The sequence below is a fragment of the Ips typographus genome, linkage group LG6 (genome assembly GCF_016097725.1).
Source record: "Ips typographus isolate SLU linkage group LG6, UJ_Ityp_2.0, whole genome shotgun sequence".
NCBI lineage: Eukaryota > Metazoa > Arthropoda > Insecta > Coleoptera > Curculionidae > Ips > Ips typographus.
Genome location: NC_138427.1, coordinates 8,198,482 through 8,217,251, shown reverse-complemented (window position 1 = coordinate 8,217,251; position 18,770 = coordinate 8,198,482). Strand labels below are relative to the sequence as shown.

The 18,770-nt window shown below is 34.8% G+C and overlaps 5 protein-coding genes across 10 annotated transcripts in view; 2 read left to right on the top strand and 3 right to left on the bottom strand.

The window, feature by feature from the left end:
* Positions 1–194: 194 nt before the first annotated feature.
* Positions 195–2,487, bottom strand: LOC145731097 (interleukin enhancer-binding factor 2 homolog). Of its 2 annotated transcripts, none has more exons than XM_081982693.1 (3): positions 2,331–2,487; positions 1,976–2,276; positions 195–1,238 (listed from the first exon to the last, which is right to left on the bottom strand). In XM_081982693.1, the coding sequence occupies exons 2-3, from the start codon at positions 2,270–2,272 to the stop codon at positions 351–353; spliced, it is 1,185 nt and encodes a 394-aa protein (XP_081838819.1). In that variant the 5' UTR covers positions 2,273–2,276; positions 2,331–2,487; the 3' UTR covers positions 195–350. The 2 variants fall into 2 exon arrangements, with proteins under 2 accessions (XP_081838819.1, XP_081838820.1); XM_081982694.1 differs by having other exon boundaries at positions 1,976–2,264; positions 2,331–2,486.
* Positions 2,488–2,902: 415 nt separating this feature from the next.
* LOC145731100 (uncharacterized) lies at positions 2,903–6,747 on the top strand. Its single transcript, XM_081982697.1, has 5 exons — positions 2,903–3,165; positions 3,378–3,449; positions 4,449–4,745; positions 4,846–4,933; positions 6,360–6,747. The coding sequence occupies exons 1-5, from the start codon at positions 3,096–3,098 to the stop codon at positions 6,391–6,393; spliced, it is 561 nt and encodes a 186-aa protein (XP_081838823.1). The 5' UTR covers positions 2,903–3,095; the 3' UTR covers positions 6,394–6,747.
* On the bottom strand, positions 5,895–9,847 carry LOC145731093 (uncharacterized). 2 transcript variants are annotated; one of them, XM_081982687.1, is made up of 4 exons: positions 9,360–9,847; positions 9,107–9,308; positions 7,751–9,049; positions 5,895–6,123 (listed from the first exon to the last, which is right to left on the bottom strand). In XM_081982687.1, the coding sequence occupies exons 1-4, from the start codon at positions 9,496–9,498 to the stop codon at positions 5,955–5,957; spliced, it is 1,809 nt and encodes a 602-aa protein (XP_081838813.1). In that variant the 5' UTR covers positions 9,499–9,847; the 3' UTR covers positions 5,895–5,954. The 2 variants fall into 2 exon arrangements, with proteins under 2 accessions (XP_081838813.1, XP_081838812.1); XM_081982686.1 differs by having other exon boundaries at positions 9,107–9,847.
* Positions 9,848–10,819: 972 nt separating this feature from the next.
* Positions 10,820–12,493, top strand: LOC145731094 (thiamine transporter 1-like). The gene is made up of 3 exons (XM_081982688.1): positions 10,820–11,404; positions 11,458–11,662; positions 11,713–12,493. Exons 1-3 carry the CDS (start codon positions 11,099–11,101, stop codon positions 12,459–12,461), a joined length of 1,260 nt encoding a protein of 419 aa, XP_081838814.1. The 5' UTR covers positions 10,820–11,098; the 3' UTR covers positions 12,462–12,493.
* Positions 12,494–14,495: 2,002 nt separating this feature from the next.
* The window catches only part of msi (RNA-binding protein musashi), a 38,422-nt gene continuing 34,147 nt past the window's right edge, over positions 14,496–18,770 (bottom strand). For 3 of the 4 annotated variants that reach the window (XM_081982690.1, XM_081982692.1, XM_081982691.1), the window contains exons 5-6: positions 18,485–18,744; positions 14,496–17,404 (exon numbers count right to left, since the gene is read on the bottom strand). In XM_081982690.1, the coding sequence (XP_081838816.1) occupies positions 17,143–17,404; positions 18,485–18,744 (522 nt within the window). In that variant the 3' untranslated portion in view covers positions 14,496–17,142. The remainder of the gene's footprint in view (positions 17,405–18,484; positions 18,745–18,770) is intronic. The other variant, XM_081982689.1, reaches the window with a different exon arrangement.

Sequence of the window (18,770 nt, the reverse complement as noted above, 5' to 3'; positions counted from 1 at the left end):
AATCTGTCGTTTTCATCTAAGATATTTTAAAGCCATATTTATTGGGAGATCTTCAGATTCTCCACAATAAAATTATTTAGAGAAGACTGTGTGTTCTTTTAAATTTGGTATTCATACACCTCCACTGTGAGACAATGGACTTTTACCTTGCATTAATAAGTGTTCAATAACAGGATAAAAAATATACCAACAAGTGTAATTAAAGTTTTTTTGTTTATTCTTAGTCAAAACAAAAATCACAAATCATTATCATTAACCAATCAAATACGGCAATGCAAAAAGTCGAAAATCACACCATAAAAAAATGGAACGCAATACACCAAATACTGGACAAGAAAACTTAACTAAACTTAAGCCTCCTGAGTTTCCATACTTTCATCACCTTCACCCTCCTCCATCTCCTCATCCTCATCTCCCTCTTTTTTCTCTGGTGGATTTTCATAAGCCTTATCCAATGGAGATACCACAACTCCGTCCCAAACTGACATCTCCTTTGCAATATTATTGCTGCCTTCCATACCAAGAATCTGTTTAAATCCACCATGAGAAAGCACTCTTAACAAAGTTTGGGCAGTCAAGCAACAAATGTCCTGTTGTTCTAAACTGATAGCAGTGTGAATCCTTAAGCTGACACCTTCGCAAGGATCGGTGATTCCTGCTGATCCTGGCAGGAATAAACCGGCGGCCAACAATTGAAAAACTCTGCGGAAAGCCACGTTGATCGGCAAAGCTTGTCTGCTAGGATTATGCATGATAGCAAAATGTGCCAGAAGATCAAGCATCCAAGGAGTTAAAGGTTCAAAACCTTCGAAACGTGTACGCAAATCACGCAACAAACGAATTAATACCTTAATAGAGGAATGGTGTGCATTCTCTTCAAACCATCTACTGTGACGAATTGCAGCCAAGTGGCTGAGCATAATTTTCTGGTCAAGATGAATTTCAGGATCCAACTTACGAATGTTGTGGTGTAAAGTTGTTACTAAAACCCTCACAGATGCGAATGAGTTGTGAATTTCCAATCCGCGTTCATTGGTTGAATGTATTAGCTGTTCTCCTTTAGGGACTATTTCATTTTTCATCAGATTTTTCAGATCTTCCTTCACTTTATTGCCCAGAGCTTCAACAGCCTCTTTTGTGGGTAAAGTTTTTAGAATGACCACAATGTCTGCAACATTGTGTCCTGTCACCATGGTGCCTTTTTTGAATGACCCCACCTGTCTTACTTCATCTAATTGCTGAAAGAAATAAACCACCAATTTTTATTTTTTCTTAGTATTTTAGCCAAAACTACATTAGAAACATAGAAACTTATTAAAAGTTAGATTTTTCAATAATTGTAAAATGCAAATAAAGCTTTATTGATAAATTAGATCAGTTTAAAAAAAAAGTATTTCAATTAACTTTATAATAAACAAATTAACAAATAATAAAGAAAAAAGTAATTTGATTCTTTAATATATTGCTTTATTGAGCTTTTGACAAAGTTTAATTTTATGGGTAAGTTTTGGTCCTGTTTAGTGTTTTTTTTTTCATCACACATGCAAGTTTTTTGGTATAACTGTTGCCACACATACCTACCTACTTAAATATTTATATAAAACAAATTTTTAAGAAATGTTTGGTGCTGGTCAAACCTACTATAACCAGCCAATATGAGCCAATATTATTGTGAAAAAATATATATTTTAGGAAGAAAAAGACTAAGACAACATTTTATTCACTGATTAAGCTTACTTTTATCTGGAAAATTTGTAAACAATGTTATGCCACATTGGACACCTTTTTTAAATGAGACTCTTCTTTGAAAATATCATAAAGAGTATCCAATAATAGTGGAGTACAGTGAAATAATCACTTCCAGCACAAACAACAAATCAATATTAAAAGGATTCATTTTTAGGCAATCTAAATAAAACCTTTCAAAAAATGTGCAACCATTCTGAATTAAGGTTAATTGGATATTTAAACTTACACAAGCATCAAAATTTCCTGGGGCAACAACCAAATTGTCCAAGACGGTCTGTATTTTCGTAACTAAATTTAAGATAGAAGTTTGTTCACTGGGTGTTGGAGACAAGTCAGCATTTCTCTTCAGCAAGGCCTGAGTGAATGGGGTTTCATCAGGTGCCGGTTTGGTACGTGGAAACGATGTTTCGCACAGGGCCAAATCAAACGGATGCCTCGGTAGGAAGGGTTTTAGTTTATAAGGGGGCCTACCACCTGGTCCTCTGTTCATTCCTCCTCTTCCACGCATTCCACCTCTGGCCATTGCCCTATACGCATAAGCTATACTGCTAATAATTTTTGCAATATGGCAGATTACTTACCACACTTAGAACGGGAAAAAGTTGGTTTTTCCTCAGAAAAACGAAAATAACCGGCACAGTGTTTTCTTGTAGAATACTAACAAAATGGACGCCCAACCTGACTCTGACTGACAGCCGACAAACGACTAATGACACTACTGGCAGTTGTGGCACGTCTTGCTTTGGCTGTTGCCAAATTTGCTGCCACTTTTGTTCAAAAGCAACTTTTCAGCATTTATTACTTGTTCAATAGCTTCAATTTCCAATCCTTCAGTTTACACTACACTAATATGCACTAATCTAATGATTATTTACGTTTTAAATATTTGTTTTTGTGTGCATGGAAAGCAAGTAACAAAAAACTCATATAATTATAGCTGGCAACGCTTCAAGTTTTACAATTGGACCGACAGGAGTGACAGGTAATAGTTCATTTCAGGCTTAAAGAACTTTGAATATTAGACTGTCTTTTAATCACGTGACTTAACGAACGGATGTGGATAAGGTGGTCATGTGGCAATCAGTCAAATTGGTAAGAAATGCTGGTCCGTTGTTGTTTTCGCGAGTTCACCACGTTTGCTGATTAGTATCGCTGGTTTTCCATTCCATTCCATATTATCATATTATTCCCAATCCAATCCCACATTGACCTGTGTTTTTCACATTGACCTATTCATAGATAAGATAATTTATAATTTTAAAATCAATCTTAGATTAATAAATAAATATATAATAGCTTGTTTTAGCAATCGACACAGTGAGTGAATTATCTCATCAAATTTAAACATGAAAGCCTTGATAGTGTTATTGTGTTTTATTCTGAGTTTGAGTGCCTGTTTTGCTGCAGATAAGAGCAGTGAGTATTTCCCCTATTTATAATTCTGGAATTTATGATTAATTATTCTGCCCAAGTGTAAAATTCAATACGCAAAACGCCCACATTAGTTGTTAAATATGGTCAATGTTTATTGATTTTCTATGGTCTTACCATAAGGGGTTTATTGTAGTTGCATATTTTGCCTTCGAAACATTTTTTTCTAACATATTTTCTTTGGTATACATTTTTAGATGAGCAACCGCCAGTCATTAATGCCACTACTGTAACCATCAACCCTTCTGTACATTCATCAAACGATTCGGGTAAGTAATAAGTAAACTAGAAAATGTACATTTTTATTATGTATTGATTACTTGCATGGTTCTGTGTGTTGTAATGCCTATATTGGAGCAATTAAATTGTCAAGCTGTATGAGTAATATTGTCCATAGTTTAGATAACATCACTGCTGATGTTTAAGTCAATACTAGCATTGTTCTTTTTGTTTAAAAACTTTGTGTCACTAATAAAACATAATTTTTGTAAGCCAGATATGTTATGCTTTATATTTAGTGAAAGGAATACAAAATATCAAAATTGATCTTTTGTTGCACCAAATGTGTAGAATATTTTATTATTAAATATGTCTTTAAATATGACACTTAGCAATTCTTTTTATTTAAAAGTTTAATTATTAGTTCAAAAAAGGCAAGTAAATTATTGCTCAATCTCCTTGGAAATTGTCAATTTTCTGTCTCTCACTTCTGTCAGCTGTAGTTGAAAGAATTTTTGCAAAATCAGTAATTTGAACCAGTAAAGTAAAAATTTCCGGCATTTTAGTTATCAAGTAAAACATTGGACCAACTGAAAATCTAAAACCTGTCAACCATTTTTACATGTTTGGAATTATTACAGCAATGTTTTTTTTCACAATCTTTCAACTGATTTGGAAGTTTAAAATCTCATTAACAATTTGCTGAATTTCATGTGTAAAAGGAAATTATTTTGTTGCATCATATTGTGCAAAAATAATTTTTTATTTTGTCACATTTGTTGGTTGGCTTATAGATTAGGACTACTTAGTAACATGAAATCAAATAATAAAAGTTGACAGTAATATAAAAACTGCATCTATGATGTAAATTGACTCCCTTTACCCTTAATCTTTAATTTCCATTAGTATTATAGAACTGTTACGGTGTAGTTTTCCTGTTGATTTTCCTACTATTTAGGTAATCACACATTCATGTATCATTCACATGTCACATGTGAAAGAGTTTCAAACCAATTTATTATATTACTAAAACATAAATTTCTTTTCAGTGTCAGTGGAGCCTCCCATCCCTGCTACCACCACTACTGTCACTCCTATCCCATCAACCCCCACCCCTAAACCTAAGCCAATCACAACAACTACCACTTCTACTACAACAACAACAACAACAACAACAACCACAACCCCCAAGCCGACTACACCAACCACAACTCTCAAACCAACTACTCCAGCACCCACTACAGCTTCGACGACTACAACAACACCCAAGCCGAATGTTACAACGACAACCCCTCCGCCACCGCACAAAAACGAAAGGAAGTTTGATGGGCCTAGTTTTGTAGGAGGTAAGTACTATGTTTAATTAAGATGTTGTAAATATCAGTAGTTACCTCAATTAAGCAACTTTGTGTTCAAAACAAATTTAATTTGGGTGTTTCTTTACAGGAATGATTTTGGCGCTAGGTTTAGTGGGCATTGGTTTTGTAGCTTTCAAATTTTACAAAGCTCGCACCGAATTGAACTACCACACTCTGTAAGTTATCATAATTTCTAGTTAATTTTGTTAGCAAGCTAGAAACCAAATTTACATGATTTCTATGACGGTCTGGACTCATGTTATTATTGAACCTTTATTTGACACCTTTAATTGAGATCAAGAGTGGGTGTCACTTGCTCTATAAAGGTTAACTCCGTTTTTACCTTGCTATTATTCAGTTTAAAGCCATTTTATATAAATTATGTAAAATAACTCTTGATAATGCTGTTTTACATGTGATATGTTTTAGATCTTATTTGTTATTTCTTACGTCCTGCTTGATATTTATTTTTTTAATAATTGCAACTCGAATTTACTGAATCTTAAAGTGATTTGTCTGTTTGGACAATCTACTCAACAATTTAAGGGTTTTTATGGTCGTTTAAGGACACGTTCAAAATAAACATTGTATTCTGTCCTTTAAAAGTGCTCTTAAGTAGGGGTTAGTTTATAATTGAAAATCACTTAAGCGATATTGTTATTGTAGTAGAACTAGTCCTGTATAGATGTTTACTTAGTAGTTGGGTTAACCAGGGAGAAAAACCTAATTAGAGAACATTTCAGTGTTTGAATCAAGTTATTTAACTCAACCTCAAGGCTGACCTTTAAATACATGATTCAGTAAAACAACCCGATTACTTAGTAAAAATTGCACTTATTTGCAGTAATAATTGATAAGGGGTATATCGAAATATATATTTTTTCTAATTGGGATTTTCTTATCATAAATACGTGATTATAGTTTATGATAGGAATTTTTATTGCAAATTATGGCATTTTTCTGTTAACTCCAGAACCAGCTTAACTTTTACCAACGCACTGATTTAGTTATTTTTTACGAAACTACCTGATATTTAGTGTTTGTGTGTATTTTTTTTTGAACAAAACCAATTTATGACAGGTTATAGTTTAAGGTAATTTTGTAATTTTTGTGAAAAATTAGAAATGAAAATGTAACTCCTTGTTAAAGCAGTTTTTCTTAAACTCCAATTCTTTATTATTTTTTATGTGGTTCAGTTTACGGCTCTTCTACGTTGGGTTGTTCAGAGTGTCCTTTTAATCGCACCATCATTTCTGTTCTCTTCAATGAGTAATTTCCACGCCAATGTTCCCAAATCACTCCCCTGAAGTACTCATTGCTTAATGGTTTCTTGAAGTATATTCCATTTAGGTTTGACTCAAAACATCTGAAAACTAGAACAAGTGAGTGGTTTTTCTTTGAACGGGATAATTGCTAGGTAAAAAGAATAGTGTAAAGTTATTATTAATAAATATGATTGATATCCCAAAATATGAAAGTATTTAATTTTTAAAAAGCTTTGGTTTTCCTTATTGTTTTTTAGCTCGCTAACTTAAACTTCTACTACTACTACTACTATCCCAAAAAGCTTCCTAATTTAACAATAATTTGAATTTTTTACAGACGGAATCCCATCGAGGGTAATTTTCAAATTTGAGGTACTGTGCAAGGTGTCTATAGAATAAAGTGCATTATCTCATTTGCCTTAAGAATTACATAAAACCGTTAAATACATGTAAGTTATTTGTATAAACAATTATAGAAAAATAAACAGAAAACCTCACTAGTGTATATAGTAGTATATGTATGTAAGTTTGTACGCAATGTTTTCAATAAGTAATAGACTGAGAGATTGTTTAAATATCGTTATATTGTTTTTAAATTGCAATACTGTGGGGCTAAACAAAACCACAGCTAATCAATGTGTGTGTGTTTAGGGTGAAAAATGTTTGTTTTGACCTCATTTGTAGCACTCCTGAAAGTTTGTAATATATTTATAAATCATCTCGAATTTGTCAAACTTTTTTAAACCTGTACAGTCAAAAAAACTAAAATAACCAATACACCTAAGTTTTGAAACTTGGTAAAATTAACGGTTTTTCCTAATTTTTGAGACAAAAGAGATAACGAACTTTACTCTATCATTGAGGTTGATATCAAAATAGGATATTATAGTGGCTGTGGCGTACCGTTTAACAATAAAGTTAGTTGTTGTTTATTACCCTAACAATACGCAATATTTTCCTAATAATAATTGGGACTCTATACAGTGCGTTTTTTTTAACGCGCAACATAGGATTTTACGTGTTAAATTTTTAAGCCCATGTTAGACCATTTTATTTTGGAACTGCAAGTCTATAACTTGACGGGTGTGTCTTTAGTACCCTGAAGCTTAAGTAAGTCTACCAATTTGGTCTAAAAAGTGATTAAAAACTGGAAAAAATCATTTTTTTTCGAAAAGATTTTATCGTTCCATACTCCCTGTATGCATTGTTGTTCCTTGTTGTTTTTATACTGGCAGGACAGGTAGCAGGTAAAGAGACATATTTTGACTGCATCACGACCCGACATCTTTTGAACGTCAAAAGGGCATTTTATGATTGTTTGGAATACTGTTTGGCTTCAAACGGAGGTCACTTTGAACAATTCACTTATAAAAATACTTCTTTTGTTCTTAACTTTCTTGATATAAAGTTAATGATCACCCTGTTTTACTTTCTACGCCAAATTTTACCTGCTACCTGCCGTGCCAGTATCAAAAACAACAAAGAACAACAATGCATACAGGGAGTATGAAACGATAAAACCTTTTCGAAAAAAGATGATTTTTTGCAAGCTTTTTAACACTTTTTAGGCCGAATTGGTAAACTTACTTAAGCTTCAGGGTACGAAACAGCCACCCGTCAAGTTTTATACTTGTAGTTCCAAAGTAACATGGTCTAACATAGGCTTAAAAATTTAACACGTGAAATCCTATGTTGCGCGTTAAAAAAAACGCACTGTATAATACAAACCTGTTAAACCACCATCCACCTCCATAAGAGACAGAACAAGGACAACACTCCGGAGCCAAATCGTTCTTCCTATCAAAAGTGCTGAACCCTGATCCAGAATGACTGGATAAAGCGTCTGATGCGTTTCCTGAATACCCTCCAATTGTCAACGTAAACTGTTGGTCTTCGCCGCTTACCGCAAACTTTTCGTACTCGGCCCATGCTGTGTTGCCATCGAAGTCTTCCAACTCAATTCTCAAGGTGAGATTATTACCATCTGAAAACCGAGCAAGAAAATTGTTCCCCATCCAAAAGTCTTTCTCTAGATCTCCGAAACCAACTTTATAATCGGTCCAGGACACGTTAAAGTCCTGTTGGATGGTGTAATTGTCTCTACGTTGTATTACCGTCCAGTAATGTACGCTGATTTTTTTGCAAAATTGTTTATTGAAAAAGCGCTCTTTGAGAAAGTTGCCTTGACTGTTTTTCAGGATGTTGTATACCCCATTGGTCCTACCACTTTCCAGATTGCTGCAGAATGTTGTCAAAAATATGTCAGTAGTGGTATTTACTTGAGTTTGGGTAACATTTAGAGCTTTTGTAGTTGATTCAAGACTAAAGCATTTTTCTTGTAGACTTCTAGCGAGTTTGTCCCAGTAGGGGCTATCATCACGAAAATAACCCTCTAAAATCTTATTCAAGTTCTTGGATTGGTTAATACTAACCGACTGTATAATTTTATTCACATATTCTTCTTGACTTATCACTGTCTTCGTCTGTCTGATTAAACTCATCACGTTGCCATTCAAGCTATTCATCTTCTCGTACATCTCCTTCAATCGCTGATCTACAGACCGGACCAAGTGTTTACCCGAACGGTTTGGCAACGCTCCGCTACCTTCCAAGTCTCTGGCTTCAATATATTCTTCCGAGTAGTCAATATCATTAAATTTGGACATCGAGTCAAAAATTATATCTACTTTGGATGCAATGTCGTTGAGTAATACTTCAGTGTTCTTATTCGGTAAAACCTCTACGGTTGATGTAGCTTGTTTGCAGCCAATTTGGCGAGTGCTCATCAGGTGGTCCACCTTCCTTTCCATCAGTTTTAATGAGCTAAGAATACCACGAGCTGCGAATTCTTCAAACAACGAGGTTTCCCGAGAAGAACTACCGTGCTGCTTGGATTTTAGTGAATTATCTATTCCTATCGTGGTTTCCAGTAGGGTATTTATCATTTTTGTCAACTTGTCTAGTTTGTACTCATCAGAAAGAATTGTGTTGATTTTGGAGTCAATTCCAGTGATCTGTTCCACAGCCCTGCAGTAGAAAGTTTACAATTGAATTGCATATAGTTTTGTTGAATGTGTGTTTTACTTGTTAAGGATGTCAATTTTTCTGTCCATTGTGGCTAGCTGTTCGTTCCAAGCGGCCACATGAAGCTGGAAAGTATCCCAGACATGGGCGCGCTCTTGTAGATTGTGAATGTTACTGTCAATACTAGATAGAGTAGATGCTGTAGAGGTGATTCGAGGTTCTAGCGAAGTAACGAACAACACGTTCCATTTCTCCCATTGATCTGCACAATTTTTTCTACTGGTATGTCGAATACATGCCAAGGTTGACTTACCTGAAAGCACCTTTATGGTATTTCTTAAAGTTCCTAGCTGAGCCTTGAGATCTTCATCGTCAGGGTGGAAGTCTACATCAGCAGACCACGCACTGCACCAAGTTAACGCAATAATTGCACAACACCACAACCAGGTCATTTTTTAGGAAAGCTGGACCGACTAATAAATGTTAAGCGTACAACGAATTTGATGTTTCCTCAAGGGCAGATGAAGTCATTTTGCCGAAAAAAGTGGGCTCCTTTTCCAGATGGCTGATTTATTAGTGCGTTACAATAATTTATTAGTTGGCCGATTTAATGGGCTTTTAAAGTTTACGAGTTCACCGGCTTTTGCGTTTGTTTAGGTGATGCGTAATTTTGATTTTGGGCATCTTGGTGGGTCAGTCAGTGGCGTGGTCACATGACAAAGCAAACGAATTTTTTGCTTTATATTTATGTAAAAGAGTCATTTGCACTGCTGGCTGATTACCTGGAAAAGTCCACTGATGAGCGGTTTTTGTTGGAAAAGTCTCAGAGTACGCCATTGATTTAATCTAAAAATTTAATTTGCTTTTAGTATTTATTTGTGATCTACGAGTTGTTATTTTTGACAAAATTTTACTTCTTTAGCAAAAAAGAAAAAGTTGTTATTGCATTCTCTTATTAAATCCTAAATATCTCGCTTATTTGGCCTATGGATAGCTATTAAAATGAGCTTTCCAAAAATGAACGCTTTTAGGGTTTGGCCGCTAGAGTGCTTCAAAGTTGACTAAACAGGTTTTGGACTTTTTTTATGTACTTTCTCATTCAATCTTAAATATCTCGCTTATTTGGCACATTTTTGGAGGACTTTTATATGTCTATGGATAGCTATTGAAATGAGCTTTCCAAAAATATACCCATGTGGTTTGATAGGTTTGTTAGTATAGCCGCTAGAGAGCTTCAAAAGTTGACTAAACAGATTTTGGACATTTTTTTATTTACTCTCGCATTCAATCCTAAGTATCTCGCTTATTTGGTACATTTTTGGAGGACTTTTATATGTCTATGGATAGCTACTGAAACGAGCTTTCCAAAAATGAACGCTTTGGGTTGATTGGTTTTACGGTTTGGCCCTAAAGCGCTTCAAAGTTGACAAACAGGTTTTGGAATTTTTTTTATGCATTCTCTCATTCAATCCTAAATATCACGCTTATCTAAAGTAACCATGCAAAATAGATCTAAAAGTCCAAGTTGTAAGAGTTCAAAATAGACGCATAAGACGTGTAGAGGTTTTTTTTACAACACATACTCAACTTTTTCCAAAATTGTAAATGTTAATTTTTTTCAAATTTAATCATAAAAATAATGTTTTACTAAATCTACAATTAAGTATTGCAGTGGGTGGAAAAATGAATGTTGGTTACCTTTCCTGTTTGCACTGAGTATTTGTTAAAATCAAAGGCAATATGGATATTTAATTTATTATTTGGCATTATAAAACTCTTAAGAAATAGATTTAGTCCTTCATCAAATCGAACTCAAACAAATTTCAAGGTATGTATTTCAATTTTTTTTAAACCTCAGTTTCAAAATATCTACAGCTTTAATGATAACAATAAAAGACTGATAAATTTGCTATCCTGCTAATCTTTTAATAATCGCGAATCATCGTTTCAATTCGCTTGAGATACCCATCAATCCGTCTACACTTTTTAACTTATTAGCAGTAAAAACAATTCAGCATACTTACCTGTAGTAAATCTTAATATTAGTGTAAAATGAACAATTGGCTACTAATTTCACTGGTACTGTGCATGTTCGGCTTCCTAAAAGAAATACGGCCCTCAGAACCCTTTATCTACGAGTTTTTGATAGGAGAATGGAGAAATATCACCGAAGATCAAGTAAACCAAGTGGTTTATCCTACTGGAACCTACTCTTACCTGGTGCTTTTGATCGTGGTGTTTTTGATCACAGATCTAAGCAGGTACAAACCACTTATAATGTTTTTGGGTGCCTCCGGGGTAGTTATTTGGGGAATGTTGTTGTGGACTACCAGTCTAAGGGATTTAATCATTCTTGAAGTAGGTACGTAGCTGTTAAAATTTAGAGTGGTGGTGAGGTAATGAGTCTCTAGGTGTTTTACGGGGCCTTTATGGCTTGCGAGGTTGCTTACTACACTTATATTTACGCTAAAGTGGATAAAGATTACTATCAACAAGTGACGTCCCATACTAGGGCAGCCATTCTAGCTGGTCGGGCCTTTTCTGGTATTCTAGGGCAAGTATTGGTGTCCTTTAACATTATGGACTACAGACAACTTAACTATATTTCATTTGGGGGTGAGTTAGTTATTAAGTCTCTAAATGACTATAGTAACAAATATTCGTAGCTTTGATTGCCGCAACCTTGTGGAGCATTTTCCTACCTCCAGTAAACAAATCGATTTATTTCCACCAAGAGAAAACTGCATTGCTATCTGGCTTTGGAAAAGCCCGAATCGCTTTCAAATCTATGTGGGACCATTTCAAGCACGGTTACTCCAAGTCGTACACCATCAAATGGTCAATTTGGTGGTCATTAGCTACTTGTGGATTTGTACAAGTCCAAACATACATCCAACCGCTTTGGTACGCCATCGTTGAAGACGAAGATTACCCCATTTACAACGGGGCTGTCGAAGCCACTTTAACAATACTCGGCTTCCTAGGTGCTTTGACAGCCGGAGTGCTGAAAATTGACTGGCGTAAATGGGGGGAATTGGTGCTGACCTGCTGTTCTCTTCTTCAGGGAGGTTTAATGGTCGTTAGTTCACAAACCCACTTGGTTACAGTCAGCTATGTTAGTTACGTGTTGTTTGGAGCTTTGTACCATTTTGTCATCACTATAGCCAGTAGTGAAATTGCTAAATTTATTGACGAGGATAGTTACGGGTTAATTTTTGGAATCAACACTTTTGTTGCCACTGCAATTCAGTCGGTGTTGACTGCAGTTGTTGTGACAGGTGGTATTGGGTTTGGGTTACCACCTAGAGGACAATTTTTGGTTTACGGTGTATTTCATTTAGTACTGGGAACTGTGTATATTATTATAGGAGGATTGAATTACTGCAAAAGAGTTCGGGGTGGGAATAATGATTGAAATCTCTGAAATGAATAAATCATGTTAATTAATTTTATAGTTTTTTTTTTTGAGAAAAACATCCTTTATGACTTTGAATTAGGTTAAATGATTTTTCTCAGAGCGACATAATTCAACAAAAAACCAATTTTCTAACTTATTATTAATTCGGTGAGAGTTGCAAAAATGCTTCCTTTATTCTATTAAAAAGAAATAGATTTTCAAAGTTTTTTTTTTAGATAATACATTGATACTTATCTGTGTTTTTAGAACTTTAATAAAAAGCATGTGAATATGATATATTCCATAAATTGCTTTCTAGTTTAACCAACAGGTTTTGTCCGATAATATTCCAAGACAAAATTGGTTCTTTTCATAAAGAACAACGCCAATGAGTTCATGTTCAGGTCATTTATTCAGACAAGTCTACTTATATTGGTAAAATTTGTACATCACAATGATTAAATAAATATTATATTATTAATATGTATGTAGTGTAGAATATCAATTAGTAATACTTAGGTAAAATAAAATTATGTACAGTTCAAAAAGTTTGTTTTTTAAAAAATAAATAAACTTTTCAGTAAAAAGACACGCCGTTGTACACAATTATTATTTTCGAGCTAACTCCAAATAATTTGGTCTATTTTTGCTTTAGTTTAATTTAATCTATTAGATACTTCCAGAAGGTGTTGTGAACATGTAAAAAATTTCCGCGTTACTGATAACAATCGAAAAAATCACAGATTTGGAAGATATTTATCATATCAGTATCACTATATAAATCACTACCCTCTACTAGGACTGTCTACTTAGTGATTGTTTATTTTTAACTATAATCAGGAACTACCTCTACTTTCTTTGTATTAGATTATCACCTCTTTGGTGTGTGTACTAGGAAGACAAGGCATTATTATTCAAGTTCCTCGAACTCATATACAGAGTGGGGGTTTTGCACGTACCTCTAAACGAGATAAACATGACAAAAAAATCTAAATTGTAAGTTTTAAAATTTGCAGACAACTCTACCAAATGCTTTAAAATTCTCTATGTAAGTACCTAATTCTCTACAGCACGAACACATTTGCAGGCCATACACATATACTTAAAAATATATATTAGGTATCTGATGGTGTTTTCCCGTTTGTTCTATATACTACATAATTGTATATAATATAGACATATACACAGACACAGTGTTTTGTTACTGAGAGTACACAAGCCTTTAATGGAATATTTAGTCGATGATACGTATTGTCGAGTGTAAAATAGATCACATTGGAGCAGCTGATGCACTTACCAATACCCCAACAGAAGGGGGCTTTAGTACCATGTAGCTTTTAAAGTCCAGACGAAGTCTTCAGAAAACCAACAAATTTTTGGTGAAAATCCAGTTTAATTGACTTTTTATGGTTGATTGTTACTTACACCAGTACACAAATATACTTACATAAAGTGATTCAGGTAAAATTCTGTATTTAAAAATCTACTTGACTATTCTATGAAGTATAGGTATACCTTTTTAGATATAATGCCAACTTTATAATAGGAAATATTAGTATAACTAATTTTACGCCTCAATTTTACGTCCTTTTAAAACAGACATCTACTGAATCACCATGTATAAGTAATACATGTAATTAGCACACACCATTGTCCTAAAATTCAGCGCGTACCATTTATTATTAGCAGATTATCACACCAATCAAAATATGTAGTAGAAAACGCATGGAGAAAATTTGTTGGAGAGGGTAAGTTTGGTATAGTTAGTGACGAGTGAAGGTTTACTTTCTAGAAACAACCTATTATATGAACACATAAAACGGCAGCCTAATAAAGTACGATGAATAATTAAATCACATACAAAAAAACGAAGAATTCAAGACAAAGGTGTTTGATCAACAGTAATTTGTTAAAAAAACAGTCTACAGAAAGGGGCGTTCTCCAAGTGGATTTTGAATTGAATAGTGTCAAAGAATTTGGTGAAAGCCCCCTGAAGATGCCGTTAGGAAACTCTGTAAAGAAGCGTATTAATAGGGGTTGAACAAGCAGAAGTTCTACTTTATGAAACTACTTTATTCGAAACTGCTCAACTACAAGTGCATTTGCGACATCGAAGACGCGCTACGCTACACATGGAAATACATACTACGCTAAGAACTAGTAACTAGGAAAACTTACAGTTTACTCGTAATCGCTACCGTAATATTTAAGTTATATACGCCAAACGACTAAACATTAGATCAAAACTAAGTAACAAGTTAGTCAATTAGGAGTGGGTATTACAAAGACCAAATACTTTTGAGTTTGAGATTCTGACCCCCCTCTCTCGAATAAGAAACTGAGTTTTATGTACAGAAGAAATTTTTCAAAAATGAGTCGCTGATGCTGATACAAAAATAGTGGGTTGCTTCATTCTTGCGTTCACAACACTTATTGCTTTTTTTCTAAACTGTATACAACTTACCGTCAAATCGAAATGCTGTTTAAAACCTTATGGATTAAAAATCTTAATAAACATTTGGCACTATCGCTACTTTGAATCTCTTTAAGCTTGAAACGGTGGGAAGAATCGCAAAAACGTCCTCACAGCGTAATTATATTGTGACGTTGATGCGAGTCTTTATCAACAAACCGGAGTGTATAGGTGAGCCGAAATAAACATACAAAAAAGTTTAATAATATATCACACAGCGTATAACAGGGTGACCAATGCAAAGTTTCCAGGACTTTGAAATTGCAGAAATGTTAAGAAACCCATGTGAATCATTGCAAAAATGCGAAAACAGAGTAAAAAAGCTGTGAAAACAACATTTTGATAATTTAGCAGTCTTAACTTCAAAACCCACTTTGGATAAAAGAAAATGGATACTTTCAGAGGTAAAAAAGTCTATCAGAAACGAGGTCACTTAAATGACTTTAATGATCTCTTCAAACCAATATTTAATTAGTGAAGAACGACTTCCTGAACTTAAAAATGATTTTATAAATTTTCCTGTTAACTGAACTTGGGGGTAAAAAAACATTATTTTAATATTTTGTACATCACTCTTCACATATGAGAACAACCACACTTAGCGTTAATCAGCAACGGTTTCTGATAAAATTATTGGCATACTGGTCAAAAATTAAATAGATTCAAAGGGTCTTTCTTACCGTCTTTACGATTTCCAAGTCGATCATACTCATTTTGGCCACCCTGTACGGTAAACACAACGGTGATAAGTCACCGTAATCGATCAGTTAATCGCTTAAAATACGAACCTTATGAGCAAAAGACTCTAGGAGCAATATGTCTTTAAATTTCTTAAAACATGCAACAGTATCATCGCGATTGCTCTTAGTTTCTATGTGCCGCAACCTAAACGTTGCGGCCCGCGACGCATTGGTCCGCAAATCACAAATATATTAACAACAAAATATGCTTAATATATCACCGAGAAGTTTTTTTTGCTTATTCACCTAGCTGTAATACTTATACAGTTGTTTTAATATTATAATATAATAAATATTAGTCGAGGCGGTCAGCACGCGATCCCACTTTTAGACAAGGTTCTCGTGGAATGTGCTCGGATAAAAAGTTAAAAGCCATCCCTGTTTAAGAGCGAGACCGCGTCTGCACGTGATTGGTTCTCTGCCTTCGAGAAGAAATTGACAGTACTGAGTCTATTTTACAAGCGCTAAAACCACTGAGCTGTATTTTATAGTCGATTACTGAGAGTAAAAGTGGATTTTTAGCTCCCACGAGTCCTTAAACACCTAAAGAGTATAATGAATAACAATCATAATAATTGTCAGTACGTTTTACAACGCTTTATTTACAAAAACGCTAACGTTAAAAATGTCTTTTATGGAATGCTCTTGCTGCTCGATTAAGTGTTTTTATGTACATGTATTATTTTAGTTGAGAAGAGGAAAATGTACAAATTATATGGCAGACCTAACTTAAAAAAAAATCTAGTCGTACTGATAATTTCAGTACCATAATCTGTAGGTGATTAATTCATTAAACAGTACAAACGTAAGAATTGATGTAAATAAAGGTTTTACAAACTAGAAACTTAAACCAATGAGATCCTCAACAAAAAAAGAAAAAATTATAAAGTAATATTCTCGTAGAAAGATCGATCCGAGGGTGCTGCCACATATCAGTCGATAATTGAACATTAAGCGATAAGTACTTACAAGTGTAATAACGATCATATTACTATAAGTACTGTGATACACAACCATGTAATTCTCAGTAACAGTTAACTTACGATTATTGCCATAACCTAGGGGAGTAAGTCGATACTTTTCAGATACACTCTTCAAAGATAAAACCGTAATAATACTGATTATTGCGAGAGTTATTGCTTAATGCCAGATGAGCAGGATTCGATAATTATTCCGGGGCCGCTCAAGTCGGCATTATCGCAAAACGAGATTCCTCGATTCATTCTACCTTAAAAGTACCTGAAATAGTAATAAGTATGGTTGTAGTAATAATAATAATAGAAGCCGAGCGCAAACGTCGACAGTAAAAAGAAATACTTAAAAATACTAATAAAGTAGGCACAGTTCGCCGCTGCCATTGACAAAAAAACGTCCCAAAACCAAACCGGTTGCCCTTAATAATTAAGGATGTTTAATCAACTAGACGGGAACACAACAACGGCTTTTGTCTTTTGTTTCAAGTTAATGCCAAAGTGAGCAAAACCGTTTAAACGTACATGCCTACGCCGTACATCGCGCCCCAATCCACCCCCTGGAAGCTGGACATGTCCACGTTCGTTAAGTTGTAGCCTTGATATGGGCTGGCGGTCACTTGGGGACCAGCTCCCGCCATTGCTGAACCTGGGGCGCCTGCTGAACCCGCTCCTCCTTGAGCCGCTTGGTTGTTGGCTGCTGCTGCACCTGCGGCGGCAGCTGCTGCTGCAGCCGCTGCTCCTGCCGATACTGTAGGTATAGGATACGGCGAATACCTGAAAATAAGATAAAAATTAGTTTTTGCTGGATGGATGTAGTATAGTTTGCCCTGAAAACCCTAAATCTACACTAATTTAACAACTAGAGAGAGAGAGAACTTTTTGGAAGATAAAGCCTTAGTTAACTTCCGTATACGTGAGATTGAGTTTGGTTTTAAACCTTAACCACCATATTAATGCTTACATTGTACATATGCCAACTGGAGACAAGAATCTACAAGCATTGTTCTTTTACTCATCTCCAAACTATATCTGTCCTTCCAAATTATTGTGTGAAAGGTCAGAGATTGTTGTTTCTAAATATTTGCATGTGTTTATAGTGTTGCTTTCCTCTAAATATTGTCAGACTTAATAATTAGTACCAAAAACACAAGACTTGCCGAAAAAACTGGATAAGACGAGAATAACTACTGCAAACTCTAATTTTTGGAGAAAAACATTTTACAAATCTTGAATATCTTTAAAGGTACTATGATGAACTCTGCAAAGCTGTTCAAACTCTTAAAAAAACTATACACTTTGTCGTTTCTTTTAAAGGCTGGTTGGTTATGCCTTGAAGAGGTCTATTTACGGGGAGAATAATTATTATAGAAACAGAATAACTTTGAATCGGACCATAAAACAAAACTTTAAGTTAATTTCTACAATTTTAGGTTTGGGACATCTGGTACACAAAAAAATTGATGTAGCATTTTAATGGACACGAGTTACAATCATTTTGAACTAACCTACACATGTTCTAAACAATTGTATGGTAAAACAGCTCAAGCGACACTTCGTATGCATAATTGTTACCAGAAATTAGTCTAGCGCCAACCATTAGCATTGAGTGCTCCACAAACACTCATATTTAAACTAGAGACGTTCCAAACTTGTCTTGCAGTAATAATTATACATGAGAAAATCGATTACGACTTTGAGATTGCATGTAATTACGAGCACTTGACGTAAAGCAAAACATATTAAGCTCTTACCCAGTTGATGAGACGATTATTCAAGTTTTAATAGTTACTGAAGTTTAATTTAACATTTTTTATTAGATGGTTAAATTGAAATAACGGTAATCCAGTAACTTACCTATAACCAGTCAAATGAGGATATAGAAGTTTGCCATAGCCCGCAACGGCGGCACTCTGTGCTTGAGCTGCAGCGGCGGCAGCGGCCGCTGCTTGAACATGAGCCAATGGTTGAACAGCCGCCAATGGGTTAACGGCAGTAACAGCCCCAGTTACGGGAGCAGGTAGTCTCATTCCTAAACCGCTGAGCATTAGTCGTTTTCCCAATAACTGAGCGCTAGCTTGAACTGCTTCTTTCGGTTGAGCTTTTTTACACTCGACCTGAACAAAATCCCACCCAAATGAGC